The 20279-nt window shown below is 41.4% G+C and overlaps 1 protein-coding gene across 8 annotated transcripts in view; it reads right to left on the bottom strand.

Moving 5' to 3' along the window:
• Positions 1-13921: 13921 nt before the first annotated feature.
• The window catches only part of TOX3 (TOX high mobility group box family member 3), a 105844-nt gene continuing 99486 nt past the window's right edge, over positions 13922-20279 (bottom strand). For 6 of the 8 annotated variants that reach the window (XM_077898447.1, XM_077898448.1, XM_077898441.1 and 3 more), the window contains exons 6-8: positions 20073-20153; positions 15196-15939; positions 13922-14904 (exon numbers count right to left, since the gene is read on the bottom strand). In XM_077898447.1, the coding sequence (XP_077754573.1) occupies positions 14869-14904; positions 15196-15939; positions 20073-20153 (861 nt within the window). In that variant the 3' untranslated portion in view covers positions 13922-14868. Of the gene's footprint in view, positions 15940-20072; positions 20154-20279 lie in introns of all 8 variants that reach the window. The other 2 variants (XM_077898445.1, XM_077898446.1) reach the window with 1 other exon arrangement.

The raw sequence follows: 20279 nt of genomic DNA, 5'->3' as shown, positions 1-20279 counted from the left end.
TCTGTAGCTCCTTCTGATTACAACATGCAATGCCCTTTGGCTGGTCCCTCAAGGAATGATATATTTCCAAATTAGTAGTCTTTTCGTTGTAAGCAATAGAAACTAACTCTAGCCAATTTAAAAGAAAAAAGACAATGTGTTAAGTTTATTTATAGAATAAAGAGTTGAACACGCTCAAGAACTTGGGAAGGAAGAACCAACCTACCATGAAGCAACAAGAGCAGAAATTCTTAGACTTCCAAGTATTTTTCAAATCAATGGGAGGGTAAGAACCACCTGGAAGTGCTGCTAAAACTGATTCCTGGTTCCATTCCAAACATGCCAAATCAGAGTTTTTCAGGGGGTAGCCTAGAATCTGCATACTAAACAGAAAAGACAGAAATACTGCAAAGCACTAACATTAATTCCACTCCATCGGCCCCCGGGATCTCCTCCAATTGGCAAGTTCTGGGAAGGGCTAATCTGATTGGCTCACTGAAGGACAGGTGTCCCTGGTCCATCAGCTCTGGCCAGAAAGGCTGTGTCAGAGGACCCTGTCCAATGTATCAAGAGATAGTGCCAGAGAAGGAGAAATCACAAAGAAAAGGGAAACCACCACTAAGAGGTGCCTCTGAGCAATAAAATAAGCCAAAGCTGTGTAGAATTCATGACCAGATCTTTACAATTCATTTTGAGGTCTGAAATATCATCTCAGCAGTTTTTAAAATTATGAGACATAGCTGTACTGAGGAAATGTCCCACTGGCAAATCCAGTCTGGAACAGGAGTTTGCATAAAGTAGAAAGAACTCAAGACACGGAGCCTTCCAGTGACATATGAAACATCCAGGACACCACTTACACTGTAGGGGGCCAATGCCACTTCCCAACTCCCAGGATCGCACCCTGAAATGTCCTTGAATTGGACCCCATCCCAGTTGTGCTCTACATAATGCATCAAGGCAGTGTAAAAGCTTGGGAAATCCCCAGCACCCCCGTCTTTGGCCTGCTTTGGGGGGTTACCTACCAAGTCTTCTGCTTTTCCTCCCCCAGGAGGCCCCACAGAGAGGGATTTTGCCAAATGATGGCATCTTTACAGACAGCCTTCTTTGTCCACAAGGTCTTAGTCACAGTGAACATTCAATAGATGGTTTTGCTGCAGGCGTACTTTCAAATGCCAGAAAAGCATCTGACAGTGTTGGATGTTTGCAGGCCTATTGTTAGGAAGATAAGTGCTGTCCCATGTTCAATCATTTATTCAACAGTCACACAGGGAAACGAAAGAGAAGAGACAAGTGAGCTTGGATGTTTTGGTGGGTTTTGCATTGAAGAATCTCCTTATTTCCTTATTTTAGATACATAAAACCCCAGACAGGGATTCTGAACAATAGGCAGGTCACACGGCCTCACTTTATGGGATGGACTCTATGGGTTGACTCTGGACAATGCCCTCACTTAAAAGACAGGCTGGGAGCAAGAGCGAACACATTCCCAAAGCCACAAAACTAATTATGCTGGCACACACCAAAGGCAAGTTTACCCTTTTCCCAGACTCCTGTTAGATGCTTTGTGTCAGCCAACTCTCTGAGAGGGCTTCTTTTTGCAGAAAGTATGTTACGTGTACTGTTAATGCCACAAAGAATCCACTTGCTCTTCTTCTGGCAATAATTTTCTTATTTTCCAGAGGGAATAGTTCACTGTCCTTACTCCAAGTACTTCTAGAGGAGCTAAATCCAGCCTCTCTGGGGATGAACAGGTGACTTGAGCCTAGCCAATCAGAGGAGTACCTTACCCTAGTCCACCGTGATTGGTTATGCTTGAACACAAGACCCAATCAGAACCAACCTAACGCAAGGAGATTTTACTGAGTTGGTTCGAGAGGACATTCCCCTTTCTGCTGGGAATGCCAGCAGTAAGGATATTGGAAGCCGGTGCTTCCAGGAGTCAATGAGTGGAACCAGAGGATGAAGATAACACAGTAGATGGCAGAGAAAATGAGCCCTAATGACTTGTCTGTGTTCTTAGCACCAGCTGTGCCTGAAGCCAGTTCTGTCCCTGGACTTTTCAGTTATATAAGCAAATAAATTCCCTTATTTCCCCAAAGCCAATTTGATTTGGGTTTTTAATCTCCCACAATTGAGAGTCCTAATTAAAACAGGAATGAACACAATAATGCATTTTGTTAATTCTATTTCTTTAAAAACTATCTATTGAGCACCTGCTGTGGGGCTTCTAAAGAAGTAGGAAGCATTGTCCTTCCACCAAAAGTGGCTTAGTTGACAAAGAAAGAGACAATGTTCATATGCACATAAGGTACAGAATCACTTCTATGTAAAACAATTAAAAGGGTTAAGTGTTGTGTAGCAAGTGTTATTTATAAGGGTTGAGGTGATGCAAAGAGACATATCACCGTGGAAGGCAGAAGTTGGGTTTTCTCGGAGGTGAGATAAGCTGACTCAATGTCAATTTGGCATCGCCCTCTGCTTAGCCAGATGGGCATGGGCCAAAGGGTTTAAGCTTGAGATAGCACTAAGAGTCGTGGTCAACTTTGGGAAATTCTTAGGTGCCAAGGGAAAATCTAACCAACTCAACTTCCCTTTACACATGCTTTTTGTTAACCTGGATTTGGGAAACTATCCCAGTGCTCCAGAGGCTGGGTCAGATCATTTGAAGTCATCTTGCATCCCCCTGCAATAACCGTTATGAATGCACTACTCTTAAACTGAAGAATTATTAATAAAGTTGATATTGATTAAAAGTTAAGAACTCTTTTATTTGAAGCCAATAAAGTCCTTTTATTGATTTCACATGAAAATTATCTAAAAATCAGTCAACCAACATCTTTAGGGATCCATTGTGGACTGAGCACTTTCCTTGGTGGTGAGGGAATGTGAATGCTTCTATGTAAGATCTTATATTCCATGAACTTCAGAGTCAGTAGCAACCTACACAACAAACTAGATAATTGTCAAGTGTTTATTTTTATATTGTGTTTATTTGTATATATCAAGTGTAGTGGTTGGTTCAAGAAGAGGAGGGGATCAGAATGAGGACAATTCACATCTTGGGCAATTTTCCCACTAAGTTCAATATGGAGCCTTACAGAAGGCATATTCAATATATAGTTGTGGATTAAACAACGTTTGCTGAAGAGGATATCTCAGAGAAATATTTGGAAGATACAGGCCAGGGAGGTGGGGAATGCCCCACTTCTACTTATAAGTTTCCATCATATGGGAAAACATGCCAGAACTGTCACTGAAAGGCTGGTCGATTGGTTTGGCTGGCCTTCCAAGGCCTTCTGTACGTTCACAAGTGAGTGAAAGATGGTTTAGGAGATGCTAAGTTCCTGTGTGTTGGACCCTGAGAGTCCTTCTTCTTTCTAACTTTTCCAGCTCTGCCCTGCCCATTAAAAAACCAGTCAAGGCAAAGATTGGGCAAGTGACTGAAACACAGCTGGTTCAGGAAAAGGAAGTCGAAAGTCCTAAAGGGCAAGTGATGTTGCCCAGCTGTGTGTCTTTCCCTGGGCCATCTCTCTCACTCACTGTATTCCATCTAAAACCTGAAATACCATCAGCCTCCCTTAGTATGATATCCTAGTGTATTTTCAAATGTCCTTCTTTGTCTAGAAATGGTTGGATGGAGTGAAAATATGTATGTCCTTTCCACTCTTCTATGTGCCCCACATTCTGTCACGGCCCTCACCTTACCATCTTGTACTTCTGTCCATAAACACCTGGATTGCTTTGCTTCAGCCCTTGCCACCCTTTAGTTTATTCTCAACCCAGCAGCCAGAATGATCTGCTTTGATATAGGAAATCTTTGCTCCCTCTCTCAGAATAAAAGCCTATATCCTAATAATGTTCCCATACCAGTGGTTCTCACATGAACAAGAAATTAACACAGCCTGGGGAGGCTTAAAACAAACAAACAAAACAAAACAATGTAGATGCTGTACCTAAAATCATTTATACCAATTCCTGGAGCTATTACATTTAAAGATTCCCCAAGTGATTCTTTTTTCTATCAGGATTATGATGAACTTTGAACATACACAAATTAGGCAAAATGGTACATTAACCTCCATGTGCCCAGCACCCAGATCCCACATCTCTCAACCCACATCCAATGCCGTTCCCTCCATATCCCCATCCACTTCCCCCATCTTACACTATTACAGAGCAAATAAATCGAAGACATCATCTCATCTTTTCCACAAATTTATCAGTATGAAGCTTGGAAAGTTGAACTCTGTCTTTTTTTTTCAACATAACCACCATATTATGATCACACCTAAGGAAAAAAAATGATGGCTATTGTGACCCACTGTGATGATTGAGAATCACCACCCTATGCAGCTGTCTTTCTGCTTCCCACTTGTATCTCATCTACTTTCTCTCACCCTCATTCCCCTCCAGCCACATTGGCTGCCTTGAGTCTTTGGGTTCACTATTCTGCTCTTCTATCTGCATGGATGCTTGTATCCTAGGGGGACACAGAGCCCTTCCCTTGCCCACTGTCACTCCCTTAGTAAGGCTTTCCTGGATTATTCAAACTTGAAGTCCACCTTCCACCCACCCCTTCACATCCTCCCTATCCCCCTTCCCTGCTTATTTTTCTCCATTGCACTTTAGTGAGTACCCCAATACTTACTGAATTAATAAAACAATATTCCCTATCAGAATAGAACTCCATGAGCGAAGGCACTATGTCATTATTTGCTGAACAAATGCATGCATGAATGACAATACTATTATTATTAATATGCCTACACATAAGCCAATAAGATGATGGGATAAAACATAAGAAGTCAAATCAATAGATACTCCATTTCATAAAGCTCAGAGAAAAACTGTAAAATTTGTAAACATGAAAAGGTGAGAATAATTAATAGGTAGTACATTCACAGCGAGCTGTTAATGGAAGCTCGGGTGCTGGAAATAAAATCCTAAACCCCGAGGCTAACTTCAGAAGGAACAACTGTTCTCTTCATTAACCGTCCCTTGGGCCGCTTGTACTATAGAATTAAGCCAGGTTGGTAAAAAGGGGTCCCATATAGTTAAATAAAAGAAACAGTTGTGATATGTTGGCTAAGCCTGGCAGTCCATACATGCATATGCACATTTATCTGATCTCTATTAAAAAAGAAAAAAAAGTGTGTGCCCGTGTAGGTCCAAGCAGGCAAAATCCTAGGCATCCTTGCTTGCTGAGCATTCAAATTCTCTCTTGCAGGAGAACCTGATCCCAGAGTTTATTGTACGTGTTGCTGCTCTCATTGAGTCAGGAAGATCCTTGGCCATCTTCCAGGCGCAGGAAACAGCAGGCCAGTTGAGAATCTCTGGAAGGCTGGAGCAGTACACCTAGGCGTGATGCAGCGGGGTACCAAAGCTGTGCTTCACTGCCTGCCTCCTCCAGGGCCAAGGAGGACAACTGGAAGCAGTCCTCTTGGAAACCACGCCTGACACAGGTTGTTTCGATCTAGGTTTGGAACATTAAGTATGGGCCTCTGTCACAAAGAGGGAGCTTATTCTCACTCTTCCTGGCTGCTGAGGCATAAGACACCATGCTTGTTGTTACCTGGCAGATAAATAGGCAAGGGCAGAGTCATCATAGCCACAGGAGGTGAGCTTATGTGAGTAATAGTCTCCAGCCTGGCACTCACTCCTCCGTATTAGGAATCGCGGAAATGAGAGGTGTCCAGACGGTAAAGATGCTTCTCACTTCTTGATGATAACACAGGAACATTGGAAAACCCCGATATTACTGTGAAAAAGACTCTAGTCATCAAAGTGCAGTGATTACCCTCAAGAATCAGGCAAAAGTTCAGCAGTGAATGCCACCCACGAGTAGGAGTGAGGGGGGCAACCGGAGAGAGCTGCATCGATTTCAATGTCCTTTACACCTAAGACTATCACTGAAGTAGTTTGTTCTGAAGTTTACTTCCCATGCTCTGCGGTTCCGGGCCAGAAGCGCTGCTGCGCTCACGGAAACGGACCTGCTTTGTAAATGCAATTAAAAGGAAATGAAGTTTCGCTTAAAACCCTAATGAATTTTTCTTTGTGCCTGTTTTGTAGCTTGGGGGTGATAGGGACACAGGCTCATCTTTTCTTCCTATTAGAAGACATAAGAGTTTATGTGTATAATGATCTGATGTCTGTAGATTCACTAATTCTATCCAGAAACATTAAAATAAGCATTATGCCGATGCGCCAGTTGTCACAATGTGGCATAACAGAACTTTGCTTGGAAAAAACTGAAGAACTGGGTGCTTTCAACAGCACAGACCCATTTTTTCCTTTTTTTTTTTAACTGCTAAAATATTGATATATCTACAACTATCCATTCATGTAAGTGGCCTGCAGCAGTTGGCTCCTCAAGTCCCAGGTGGCTTGCTAGTGGAAGCGAGTAAGGGGAACTGGTTCTGCTAAGGATGCAAGAAAGAGAACCTGGCCTTTTATATTTGCAACTTTGCCAAACCTTGTAGAAGTTTGTAAACACCATAAAATATGTTACGATGTTTACAGCATATGTCTCTTATTGTTAAGAACTATTATGAAAGTATGAGCAGAGTCTACTTCTTAAAATATTTTTTATATAATAGTTATGGCATCCAATTATACAATAGTAATTGTGAATAATTATACCAAACCCCAGTCTGTTTTATGACTACTTCTCACGCTGAGCTCGTATACTCCACATAAACACCATCTGTATCAAACATAAAACTCTTAGTTGTTCTAAGAATACAGACTTACAAAATGCAGCTTATTAGTTCTGGGGCCAAGCAGTTTCATGGCTGTTGCTCGGGTCCCCACAAACCACAGGAATCCAAAGATCTCCTCCTTCCTGGGCTGCGTTCTGTTTCATTGACATACAGCCTACTTACCTGTAAGCTCAGGCTTTTTGCAGGAATCCTGGCCAAAGTGTGCAGACCGCTGACACGCTTCTGCAGAGTTTTTGTGTAGCACTGAATATGCTTAATATGCTCGTCAGAGTTGTGTTCATTCCCTGCAACTGGGGCAGTGATATAAGTATCCAAAGTCGACGAAATGGTGCCTCCTGAATTTCCCTTGAGGAAGTGCTAGTGAGGTCCTGGGGTGCCAGCCTTCTCCTCCAGAAACCCCCAAATGAAGGTTTCCCCCAGAAGAAGCCCCTCACTTTGTAAAAATTTTTAGCAATTACAGAGAACAGCTTAAAAAAAAAAAAGTGACTCTGATTTTGGAACAGTTTTGGTTCAAGAATTTAAACCTCTGTAGAAAGTTACCTTCTCAAGAGTCTGACCTTCCTATTTGGTTCAAAATATAAACAAAGCACGTATTTTGTCCCCAGTAGACAAATAATATGTTCCTCAGCAATAAGCAAACTTCAGGCATAACTGACAAATACATTTCTTCACAGAAGTAAACCCAATCCAGGGTGCTGGGTGGCTCAGTCCGTTAAGCGTCCAACTGTTGGTTTCAGCTCAGGTCATGATCTCATGGGTTGTGAGATGGAGCCCCATTCTGGCTTCCTGCTCAGTGGGGAGCCTGCCTGAGATTCTCTCCCCTCTCCCTGTGCCCCTCCTGCTCATGCTCTCTTTGTCTAAAATAAATACATCTTAAAAACAAAAACAAAAAAAGAAGAAAACCCAATCCAAAAAAGATCACTTGCACCTATTCTAAAGTCACTCTGCTTTGACTAGTTGCTTGTGTCTTCTAGTTGCCTGAGGCCAAGCAGCCCATTTGGGGGCTCTTGATGATCTAGAAGCAAGTATCATTGCCACCTTTTCTTGGCCTATTTCAATCCTGAAAATTTTCTCTGGTAATAGTCCCAATCTCTTTTGCTCACTAAGATTCTAGGATTTAAACTGTGAGAAAACATACATTTTTCCGGGTAAGAAATCTCTACCTCCAGATAGCTTAAGCAAGGATTTCATTTTCTGCATATGAAAGGGTAGTGCATTTCCCCCATGGAATTACGTTCTGCTTTGAAGAGAGCGATAGCCCTCCTCACATTTGTTGGCCAAAATATTCTGAACATCATTAAAAAGTCCCATGCTAGGTATGCCAGCATTTGGACACAATTTATAAAAATGTTATTATGGAGTAAATGGTGCTGGTCCTTCCAGGTAACTGTCCAAACATGCAAAGATGGATGTCTTAATTTGGCATCCAAAAAAGCACACACGAGGTTGGGCTACATGTAGGTAATTTCCTCAGATGCTATTATTTGTCCCCTGGGATTCAACATACTCAATAGCAATTACAGAGGAGAGGATTAAGAATGAGCAGAGAGGGCTGAGGGTGGAACAGCAGGCCTGAATGATTTGGACTAAGATCTTGTATCAGATTTGCAAATTACCAATTAAGGCGGGTTTAGAACACGGCATCACTTTCTCTTATTGTGACAAAGTGAAAATTAAGACTCTCTCTGCATGTCAGAGGGATGACATATCACAAGGACTGTTATCAAAAAGAATCTTACTTGGTAACAATAGGTTCTTGGATGCAAGGCAACTGACCAGAAAGAAAAAGTAGGCCAAAAATCTGAAAAGAAGCATGAGCCCTGGATCTCAAAATAGCCAGGACCCTGTTGACTCGGTGTAAGTCACTCAGACATCTTGCATATGAAAGGCCCCGAATATTCACTCCCCAGAATGCTCCTGCCTCGTGTTCAGGGTGAGGAAGTTAGAAATGTCATTCATTTCTGGTCAATCTTAGCAAGTGACTTGCTTGCAAGGTAGCTTTAGAGCTCTGTTCATTTACGGTTATGGCAATAATCAAATCTTGCAGACAGGGGACAAAGGATCAGCGAGGTCCTCACCTCCGTATTTCCTTTAACAAGTGGTGGCCTGTGGTGGAACACAGCCCATTTGGCCAGGGGGCTGTCATCTCGGAAATGGGGCGGGAACACACAAAGCAGTAGGTAGGGCCGCTGCTGCATAATCCCTAAGGAGATGCATTCCCTATATGGTCATTGATTTCTCATGCTCAGTATTGATTCACTGGATGCCTTAAATAATGCATAACAATGCACAGCTACCTGATGTTCACTCATCTAAATCTTCCCTAAAACCTGATTTTTTTTCCCTTCTTTTTTCACATGTAGTGCGGTATCACGCGTTGGCACTTTTGCGGTACCTCTAAGCCTTAACACTTGACCACCACAGGTCAAAGCTGTTTGCCCAAATACAAAATAATCACAGAGAGACCTCGGTAGAGAAAACAATCAGACTGGAAACTATTCACACTGGAAAAACTGCCATGTGGCACTATGCCCCATGGAGAACACAGACGAGGTGGCTTTCGCTCTGGTTTACTGCCTGTCTGGCCATAAGGAAAACATGGATTATTATTCTCTTCTGTATTGATGCATTTCTGTCATCCAGGTCTGCATGTGTGTACCTACCTATCCCTCGCTGTCTATCTACATCTATCCTCTATTCACACGCGTATTTATTCACATGTCCTGTATACTGATCCATAACAGATCTAAATACATGTCCTAGATATGCTGTTCATATACAAGTGTCAGAAGATGAAATAACAGGAAAGCTACAATGAGAATATTTCCATTCCAGTTCTGACTGTGCCTCTTATAAGCAGAGATACTGGAACCCGTTACAACCTGCTCTGTGCCTCAGTTTCTTAATTTGTTACATGAGGTTAACACCTGCCCTATCTAGAGAGAGAACTGCTTTGAAAAGTGCAGAGCACGCTACAAATGCTCGGGATAATGAGATGTTTTACAAAAGAGCATTATTCCTCTGCTAAGAAGTGTACATCCACATTCACGTTTTCTATGAAGGTTCTTCTTTGAAATTAAATCGAGACCATCACCAACATCCCTCCCAGTGCTGCCTGCCTGAGATTTTACTCAGCAACAAAGCACAGGCTTCTTTTCATCATTCATCACATTTGAGTTCAAGCACTGAGAGGTACTTTTCACCAGTGGTGAAAATAGCTTTCTTTTCACAGCAGAAACACAGAAAAATGATCTCCCTCTTGATGCTAATGTAGGGATAAGGCTGACTCTACAGTTGTTGCCAAAAAATGCCTTACTTTGGCTTTGTGGTTGGTGTGTTCTTGCACTGGGAAGGTGGGAGTGGGGTGAGGCTAGGGGAGCATGAAGTGACAGCTTTATTTAGGTATGTGAATAATTAAAATATCGAGACACATTTTCAAATGGGAATCTTGTTCCATTTTTCTTTCTGCTTTATCGCCAACTGGATTTCCCCCTTCTCAGAAGTCAGTTGATAAAATCCTTTGTGCATTTAATCAATCTTGATCATATCTTCCTCATTTGGACTTTAGTCCTTTCTGAGCTAAGCCAAAGTCCTCCTTGCTGGGCTTATAAGACCTCCTACAAACCTAACTCCTAACTTCCTTTCTAGTACCTTCTCCTGCTCACCTTCCCAGTAGCACTGTGTATCCAGTTTGCTATGCTGTCTGCTGCTGTTTTGATGGCGCTTGTGCTTTCGACATGAACGGCTTTTCTCCTGCTCCCCTTGTCTGGAGACATCTCCTGCTTGACTACCATCGTGGCCTGCTGAAATCCCACCCAACCTTCGAGGCACATCTTAAATGACCATGATTCCATGCAGCCTTCCCTAATACCCCTGACCAATTGCAATCTCTTCCCTTTTTAAAAAAATTTTTCAATTTCTTAGACTACCAAAAAACCCCAAAAAACAAACAAAAAAAACCAGCCCACCAAAACAAAACAAAATACACCCCACAAATCCTACTCAGAAAAATTTGCTTTGTTTCTTGTTAATACACTCATCATTCTGTCTGGTGGGTATATTTCTCCACTACAATACAAAAAATAAAAAGCTCCTGATGTTGAAGATGGCTTACTATTTTATTTTTTGAACCTCTGTTATGGAAAATCTCAAGTATATACAAAGTAAACAGAAGGTCTTGTTTATTTTTGTGTGTCCTTTGGGACCTATTGCCATGTTTTACATGTAGCAGAGCTAAATTTAAGTAATTAGGGCCGTAGGCAAATGGGGCTGCCTGTCTGCATATCTAACTCCAGGTTTCGTGGGTGGTTAAGCTTTTCCCCTCCATATTCATAACCTTCACACCTGTAGGATCACAAGCAACATGGGTTGAACCATTCATTGACTCACACTCAGGGAAAATATTTGTCTTTAAGGTTACTTCAGATAGTCGGTGAAGCTAACCATATTTGATGAGATGAGAAGAAAATTTTATCTAGGAATATTTTAGAAAATAAGAGAATATGAATCTGGTTGTGAATCTGTGTAGTTTTCCTGCTAAGGCACATTTCCTATAAATGCCAGATAGGAGGGCTGTCTAAACATACCAGGGTCATAGCTTTTCTTTACCTTGCATTGTTAGTTGACACAGGTATCATTATGCCATGTCCTCCCCTTCCCAAAACCTCAACCTCCAGCTCTTAAGCCTACAATTTTAGACATTTTTTTTAAAAACTTGTCTACTTAGCCCATTAATTTCTGCTATTACTGCGTGTGTCTGTGTGAGCAATGAAATCCTTAAAGCAAACCAGAATTCTGGAGTGATAGATTACATGCCCACGCTGTGTCATATCCAATTAACTCAAATTGACTGTACAGTGCATTATTCTGTGAGTGCATGGAAGATCAATAAATATGGGGAAAATCCACCCCAGCGCCCCACTTTCCCATCCGATTCTAGTAGATCGGTGGCGGATCATGCTACTGTGATGTGTATGCCACAGCCCAGGCAGGCAGGTGGTGCACAGACACCATTCAAACTTGGCCTATTCAATCTCAACGCCTCTAACTCGCCATTCATGCATAGCAAAACACCATCTGGTCCTATTTTGCCTCCAGCAATCACAGCTGACCAAAACCGATAATAACAGCTGTTGCAAAACAAAAGCCAAACAAAGGGGGTGGGGGGGGGGGGAAGGAAAGGTTAGATTGAAGTCCAGTGCTGAAAAATGCTCCATGAAGTGAGTTACGGGAAAGAAACCATTCAGAGGTCTGAAGCCTGCTGAATGGACACAGCGGAGGACTTCTACTTAAACTTGAGATATTAATCCATCTGTCCAGAACGCCTTCAAACCTCCGTCAGGTGGTAATATATGGCAGAAATTATGCTGCACGAAGGCATTTAAGCTTTTGCTCTTTGAGTTGAGAACTAATGACCCCGTGTCAGCTAAAAATGAAAACTCCTTATGCTCCTCCGTCATACGGCAGTACAGGTTAATGCAAAAAAGGGAACATGTTTAGCCGGAGTAATAAAATAATGGGCACCAGGCAGGGGGAGAGGAAAGGTGTGCTCGGTAGAGGTGGGCGGTCCACCGGCGCTTTGTTAATGTCTCGAGACCATTTAAGAGGAAAGGTAGTTACACCATTTAGAAAGCCCACTAATCAGATACGACATTTCTCATGCCTATTTTTCATTGCCCTGACTTATTTCTGACCTGTAACAACAAAAAAAGAAGTACAGCAGGTACTTACTGATGGTCTCAGGAATAGGAATCAGTCCCATGTATACACTGAAATGCAAGTTGATTCATAATATGCTTTGGCGAATCCTGAGAAACATAATCTGGTGACAGGGTTGGAGAATTGTTTTCATGATTCAAGCCTTTTGACATTTTAAACATACAGTTTTGCCTGATGATTAATTTTCTTAAACTGTAGTAATTAAACTATTTTTTTTCCCTTGAAATTGACCGTCAGCGGCTTAGCAGCATTTAATCAAATGTGATAAAACCCAAGATTTATAAAATCATTTAAGAGATGTTACAACACCTGCCTCTAACCGCAAACAGTTGAAAACAGACTTCGCTTGCAATTAAGTCTTATCACTAGTGACATTTTTTTCCAAGCAATACTTCATGGGTTTTCAAAATGACAATGACAGAACTAATACACAATTACTGTCACATGTAGTTTAGCAATTAATTTTGAAGACATTTGTCTAAAGGTTTCACAACAGAATATAAAATGGTTCTTATTGTTATGTAATGTTAGTTTCAATTCACAGAAAATCTCTTACCATCAGCTCGGCTTCTGATGGGTCTGAGGCAAGCAGATCATTTCTTTGTGGAACACAATTGCCTCCTTGTAGATGTGATTAGGCATCATTCTAAGACTGTTTGAACACTGATACCTGTCAACTAATACATCTTATGAAAAGCTTCAATTTAGACATAAATTTTTCTGCAGCAAGAAATCTATAAATTTATAATTAGAATCTCTTGCTGTTCAATATTTGTACATAATACAGAGTACGAGAGGATTATGAAATATTGAAAGCCAAATTCATTATTCATAGCCCACAACATACAGTAAATATTCTTTGAAATACAACAACAACTTTGAGGAATCTATATCCCATTATTTCTGAATGCCTTGCACACGGGAGCTATGGACACCATAACCCACACCTTCATTTTTGCCAGATTAGGATTCTGGTCAGGGTTGACACTTGCTGTTTTTAATTTTCATTTTATCATAAGCAGTTTAAGACTGTTGCCAGTGGTAATTTGCAATTTTTATCAAGACCTCTTCATTATAGCTTCTGACAGGACAGATGCTGTAATTAATCATGCAAGACAACTGGGGATAGTGGTCACACTGTTCTCAAAGAGGAGCCACTACAGAGCAAGAAAAGGGGGGGAAGAAATGAACACTGAAATAATTATTTTCACCGTCCTTTTTAATAGCAATAACAACACAATGCCGGCTAGTTCTAGCCCCAAACAGAAGACAATTGCTTCTTCCTCTGTACTTACCTTGCCACTTGCATCTTAACAAAAGGATCATTAAAAAAATATTTCTGATTTTTTTAAGAGGTCCTGGGCTTGGGCCATACAATCCAAATTCTTAGCAATGAACATCCTATTTCCAAATGAACACAGAGGATGATGCTTTGGCCCGAGTAAAAGCTGGTGTGTATGTGGCGTCTTTTCCCATCATATACGTATTCAAGGAACCCAAAGTGAAATTTGACATATCATTTTATTTGAAAAGTGAACATTTTCCTGGTTGTTGCATCAAAATACAGTCCACGGTTTTTACTGAAATGTGTTTATTCTATAGCAAGATAAAAGCATTTTTGTTTTAGTTAAGCAAAATACAAACAACTTAATTGCTGCTATCATAACTCATAAAAAAGTATAAAACAGCATAAAAACACAATAAGCAACGTAGCAATGAATGGTTTATGTCACCAGTGTTTACGTTAAAGCCTCGTTTATGAAAACTTTACAACACATGATATGAAAACTTACAACTTTGAAAGAAAATATTTACATTGATTATTCAGATGTGGTGCGTCTTTTAAATATTCTACCGGTATCACATCATAATAAAAACTCTTGCATTTTTTTTTAAATCTTAACTTTTTGTAATAACTGTTTTCATTTAAGTGCATTTCCCTTTTTAAAAATACAGTGTTTTTATTTTTCGAAACTTGTCACTCAAAACACAGAATATAATATTCACATTCTTTTCTTCTAATTGGAATGAGTATGATGGGCTAACAGTGGCCATAGATATCGTTACAACATATACTGTGGTTTGATTTGGAGAAGTCATGGGTTAAAAAAAGTGGAAATGAGTCAGTAATGGAATCTAATCACTTGCATTTTTTTTTTTCTTTTCTGGAGAGATTTAGGAAAAAAAATAAGAGCTTTGGCAAAAGTCTGTGATTTACATTATTTTTTTTTTTCATGACAAAAAAATGCCATCAACTATTCACGTCATACAAATGTTTGTATGAAACTGGATCTCCGTATTTCAGGTAATTACGACTGTGCTTTTTATTTTTAGGGCTCCGGAAGTTCGAATAGCCTCGAAGTGTGGTTTATTCACTTCTGGGGAAATAAGGCCATTTTCTATGACTCAGAGAGGCCAGGTTACAGTCCTCAGTATGTCCCAGGATTCATTAAACGGTTTGATTCACATATTGTAGGTATATAGCCTGAATAAATAAAAAAAAGGCATCACATAAAAGAGCACAGCTTCTCTTGTTTAGGAACAAAGTGATTTATAGTCAGCTAGGAGATGGTACTCAGCTACACTGTGTTCTTATTGCCTATCTAATAGACACTTGAGAGGACCATGTGATCTGTTACACATTTCGGCATCGCCAACAGCAACTTACAGGCTGCGGCGGACGGCGGGCAAGCCCTCCTCCACCGCCTCCTCCGGGCGCCCGCCTCTGAATGCACCTGCACCTGCCCGCCGCGGGCCGTCTTCAGAAAATACTGACCTGTGACAGTACTTGAGTCTGTGTCTGGGCCTGTATTTGCGACTGGTGCTGCTGGGAGGCCGGCTGGGGGCTCCCGATGGCGGGGAGGGGCGATGTCATCTGGGAGGTGGCGGGGGAGTGCTGCCGGGGCGAAGGCTGGGACGGGTGCTGCAGGTGCTGCAGCTGCTGCAGCTGGATGTGCTGCTGCAGCTGCTGCTGCAGCTGCTGCTGCTGGCTGATCTGCTGCTGGAGATGCTGCTGCTGCTGCAGGTGCTGCTGCATGTGGTGCTGGAAATGCTGTTGTTGCATCTGCTGCTGGATCTGCTGATGCATCTGGTGCTGCTGCAGTTGCTGCTGCTGCATCTGCTGCATCTGCTGCTGCTGCTGTTGTTGCTGCTGCTGCTGCTGCTGCTGCAGCTGCTGCAGCTGATGCTGTTGGGTTTGCACGGAAGGGCTTACTTGGGTGGAGGACGTTGAGCCCACCAGGGTCGTTCCCATGGAGCTTATCAGCGGGGCCCCAATGTTCGATGGCATGTTGGCTGCGATGGTGACCGATGTGACAATCTGGTTCATGGGGAGTCTCATGGTTAGGGGTTTGGGGGCGATCGACCTAGGGAGTGATTGTTGGAGAGTCTGAGGGGAGGCTGACACGGTTCCGTGTTGTGACAGCGGAGGGTTGAGGAGGAGCGAGGATGTCAGATTGGTGGACGCCAGGGTCTGCTGGACAGAGCGGATGGTCTGGGCTTCTGCGGATTCAGCAGCAGCCTGCATCGTGGAGGAGAAAATCCCCAAATATTAAGATACCCAAGGACTGGTTGTTATTTAAATGTTTTTAAGTATTGTAAATGGATTTTAAAAAGCGACTGCCAAAATTCGTTCTTCCCTGTACTAGAGTCTCTTGTCATGTGACTTTTTAGCTTCCCCTCCCCCAGAGGTAGCATCAAATTCCCTACTCCTGGGATCTGGGCTGGCCCTGAGCTCTTGCAGTCGCTCTGGGAATCTGCCATCACCATGTGCGAGATAAAGGGGCACGTGGCCCAGTCACCACTCAAAAGCCAGCCAGCTAACTGCCACATACGTGAACAAGCCCAGGCCCGGCCAACCTCCATGCAGACCAACGAGCAGGACTAGTGGATTCTGGCCCTGCTCGTTGGTCTGCATGGAGGTTGGCCGGGCCTGGGCCAGTTCCCTGGCCCCCTCTGAGGTAAATGCTGTTCTGTTTAAGTCACTGGGCTTTGGGGATGGTTGTTACACAGCATGATGTAGCAAAGGTAACTGATACACATGTTCAAGAACAACATGTCTTCAGCAGTTAAGTCTGAGCTAACTCTCATCACTAAGAATCATATTGAAAGACAACAGAGTAGCAACTGCCTGAGTTCAAATCCCACTCTACCACTTAACAACTCTGTGACTCTGGACAAGTTAATACACCCATCTGTTCCTCAGTTTCCTTACCCATAAAATGGGGTTTTATGGCTTTTGCCTTATACAGAGGTTGCGAGAATTAAACTAACTCATGTTTGTTAAGAATTTAGAATAGTGCCTGGCCCACAGAAGCATTTAGTAAATGTTAGCAATTTTCATGAATTAACAATTACTGTGACCAGAAAACCACTACTCAAAAACATCAAGGCTCTGTACTTACATGGCTGTGTATAACAAGTGCTCACCTGAATATAAGAAAAATGTAACTGAATTCCTCAGAGATACTAAATGAGAGTATTTTACAACCTAAGAAAAGTTTTAGTTTATCCAATATTTTCAAAGATCTCCAGATTTCAACACTTGGCTGATGAATAAGCTGTCATAAGATAAACAAGTGATCTGATTTGAGGCTTAACATAGAGAGAAATGACCTATTAATTCTGTGCTAAAAATAATTATTTATTTTTAAATAATTATAATTATCTCCACAAAAATAAAAACTTTTACTCATACAACAATGATTGCCATGATTGCTCTATTTTTTTTCTCTTATTCTTCATAAAATTGGGTGCTTTGGGAGGGGGTTAGTGGGAGCACCTTGGAGGCATCCAGCTGATAGTCACTCTCTTCAAGGATACTATTTATTTCCAGGTTTTTATTACTCACATTTAAAAAATCTACCATTAGAAGGAAACTGAAGGGTGATCTTGTATTGAAAATCACTTCATGTAGGAGAAGCCATTGTTGATGGCTTCTGTTTGAACACACTATCTTTGGGAAGCACCATCTATCGGTGGACAGCGATGGTTTTGTGCAGAGGTTTGGTGGGATTGCATTCCTACTGGAGGGGTACATTTTAAGTCTAAGGTAGGAAGAAACCCTGTAAAGACTCACTGATCACCTTTAAAAAAAGTTAAATCACCCATCAGGTAAAATACACAGGGTCATCCGTACAAACATGAAAATAATTCTTATATACTCTAATGTTAAAAATTACCCAGGTAGTCTTAAGGATGAAACTACTATGGAAGTCCACATTTAGGCCCCTGGGCAATCACCCCAGTGTGCCCTTAAGATGCCACCCTAGAAGCAAATAGAAATGAGCAGATGAGTGGAAAGAGGCCCTGCTTGCCTGCTCCATTTACTCCCTTATGTTTTAATATTAAGCTCTTACTAATTTTTGTTGGTTGTTGGGAAGATTAAAAGTAATAGCAGAGACACATTTTAAGAGAAGGGGCCTAGGCTCTGAATGTAGGGGCATAAGTTAAGTGCAAATATAATGCAACCCTATTTATGATTCTAATGAAGGCTGAAATTTTGCTGCCTATGACCTCACTGCTTGGACAAGACCTTACCTCTTGGACGAGACCTCACCTCCTGGATGAGACCTCACTTAATGGATGAGATCTTCTATCTGGGGCACAGAGTTCAAACTTAGGCTTCCCACATGATGGCCCTTCACTTGAGGACCAAGATCACATGCCCTCGAATCCTTGTATCCCTGATCCATTTAATTATTTGAATATGGTCTGATTTTCAGTCCTCACCATCATGGAGGCAACCCTCCAGATGGGCTTTCTGTTGGTTACCATCTCTCTTTAAATCATGGGCTCCAGAATGGAACCAATTCTTCAGATGTGGTCTAATCATCACACTGTACAATTAGATTCTACTTCCTGTGAGATCACCACATTAGAAGCTATTTTACACTTTTGGCTCAGACTGAAATTACTTTGCGCTTATGCTTCAAGGACTATTTTAGTTACCTGCCAGGGCTCTGAGTATCAATTAAGGATGCTCTCAAACTACACTAACTTAATGAAAACAAAACAAAACAAAACAAAAAAACCAAAAGCCCCCCAACAAACATCCTTTTCTTTTCTTTTCTTTTCTTTTCTTTTCTTTTCTTTTCTTTTCTTTTCTTTTCTTTTCTTTTCTTTTCTTTTCTTTTTCATCCTTTTCAATTTAAAACTCTTTAAAATTCTATCCTCTTGGTTTTCAGGAACCGCTGAATTCCATTTGGTGATACTTTTGAATCCCGATTCTGGTACCCAGTGTATAACTTTTAAAGGTATCCCTTCCATATCAGTCATAGGCTCAATTAGCCCAATCGTGGTTGCTCTTTCCCGAGTGCCTTTTGAGATACTGGCTCTTGGCTGAAATCCATGTGTGGTCAATATTTCATGCTCTAATGCACCAAGATCACCTATTCCTACTTCTGGGTAAATGAATGAATAAATGATCCACTTAGGAAGTACACGCACACTGTTCCTCTATTTGTGTCACCCTATCTAATCAGCCAACTATATACCTCCATTCTTAACATCTGTAGCCCACACATCTGGCCATTTGCTGCCAATATGCAAATCTGAGGCCAGAACTGGTACATCTTATAATGTGTGTCTTTCAGCATCTCAGAAAAAGGTTTTGCTATTGACCTGATGAATGTTTCTGTTTCTAATGAAGGGGAAAGTGTCCTCACTGCTGACAGGAAAAAAAAAAAAAGGACCTCTCCTGATCTGACTTGAGCAGCTGCCAGGGGTAGATCTTAATATAAAGAAAGAGCTCAGGTGAAGAGAGAAAAAAAGGAATTAAACTCTGTTTAAATGGCTTTGCCAGCAACAGGGATGATGCCCCGTAGCCCAATGTGGTACTTGAGGCAATAAGCATGACAATGGAATGGGATCCCCAGTTGCCAGAGGAAATACATCAAGAACAAAAACATTAGTTCAAATTATTCTCCCCAAAGCCTCTCTAAATTCTAGGAAGGCTAAAGACAAAGTTAATTAAATGTTAAAATATAACCTAATAGCTCATGCTCCTTTTGGATCAAGGTAATAATAATCTAGGCTGACATTTGCTTTGGGATACTGGCGCATTTTATAATACATCAGGGTCCATTTTATACTCTATGTATAATACATATACATGTCTTTTTTTTTAAGTACTTGGAGCATAATTTTATTTTAAATAATCATGAGGTTTATTTATTTATATGATGTGGAACAGTTTGGTCAAAATGCAACATCCCCTATTACAGTAATACAATAAATTGGAGAATTTATGATAGGATGTCCCAAATAGGACCAAACAACCCCCAGTTGAAATAGAGGACATTCTCACAGATCTCAATCCCGGACAAAGAGTAAAAATAAGAGGCTACTGAAGATTTGTCTTTCATATTGGTGTTTGTTAAATAGTTTCAACACACAGAAAGAGACAGCAGTGAATCTTCTGGAAACATTGGAGACTCAGCAGCTTAAACTAACTCCTATTTTTTGTGTGTGCCATCACTGTGGTCACCTCTAATGGAAACAAGTTAGGTTTATGAGTTGTTCAAGATCCCTTTTTTGGGTCAACTCCAAAGGGAGCTGCCTTTATGTTTTCAATGCTTGGTGTGTTGGGGGGGATGGAGGGTGCTTGTTTTCAACATGGTGACTCAGAGACTGGCTTTCCCTGCACAGGTTTACCTTTGAAACGAGGCTGGCCCGGTATGCAGCCAAGGCCTTCAGGTATTCCTTTTTGGCAGCTTCTGTTTTCCGTTTATAAACCTATAAAAAAGACCACAATTAGCACCACCTCTAGCATACAAATTCTCAGCCACAAAATGACGGCTGCACAAATGAGGTCACAACATAACTCACCTAAATCACTGGTCTCTGTGGCTTTGAGTTTTA

The sequence above is a fragment of the Canis aureus genome, chromosome 5 (genome assembly GCF_053574225.1).
Source record: "Canis aureus isolate CA01 chromosome 5, VMU_Caureus_v.1.0, whole genome shotgun sequence".
Taxonomy (NCBI): Eukaryota; Metazoa; Chordata; class Mammalia; order Carnivora; family Canidae; genus Canis; species Canis aureus.
Note: the sequence above shows the minus strand (reverse complement) of the source record. Positions and strands in the feature narration are given on the sequence as shown.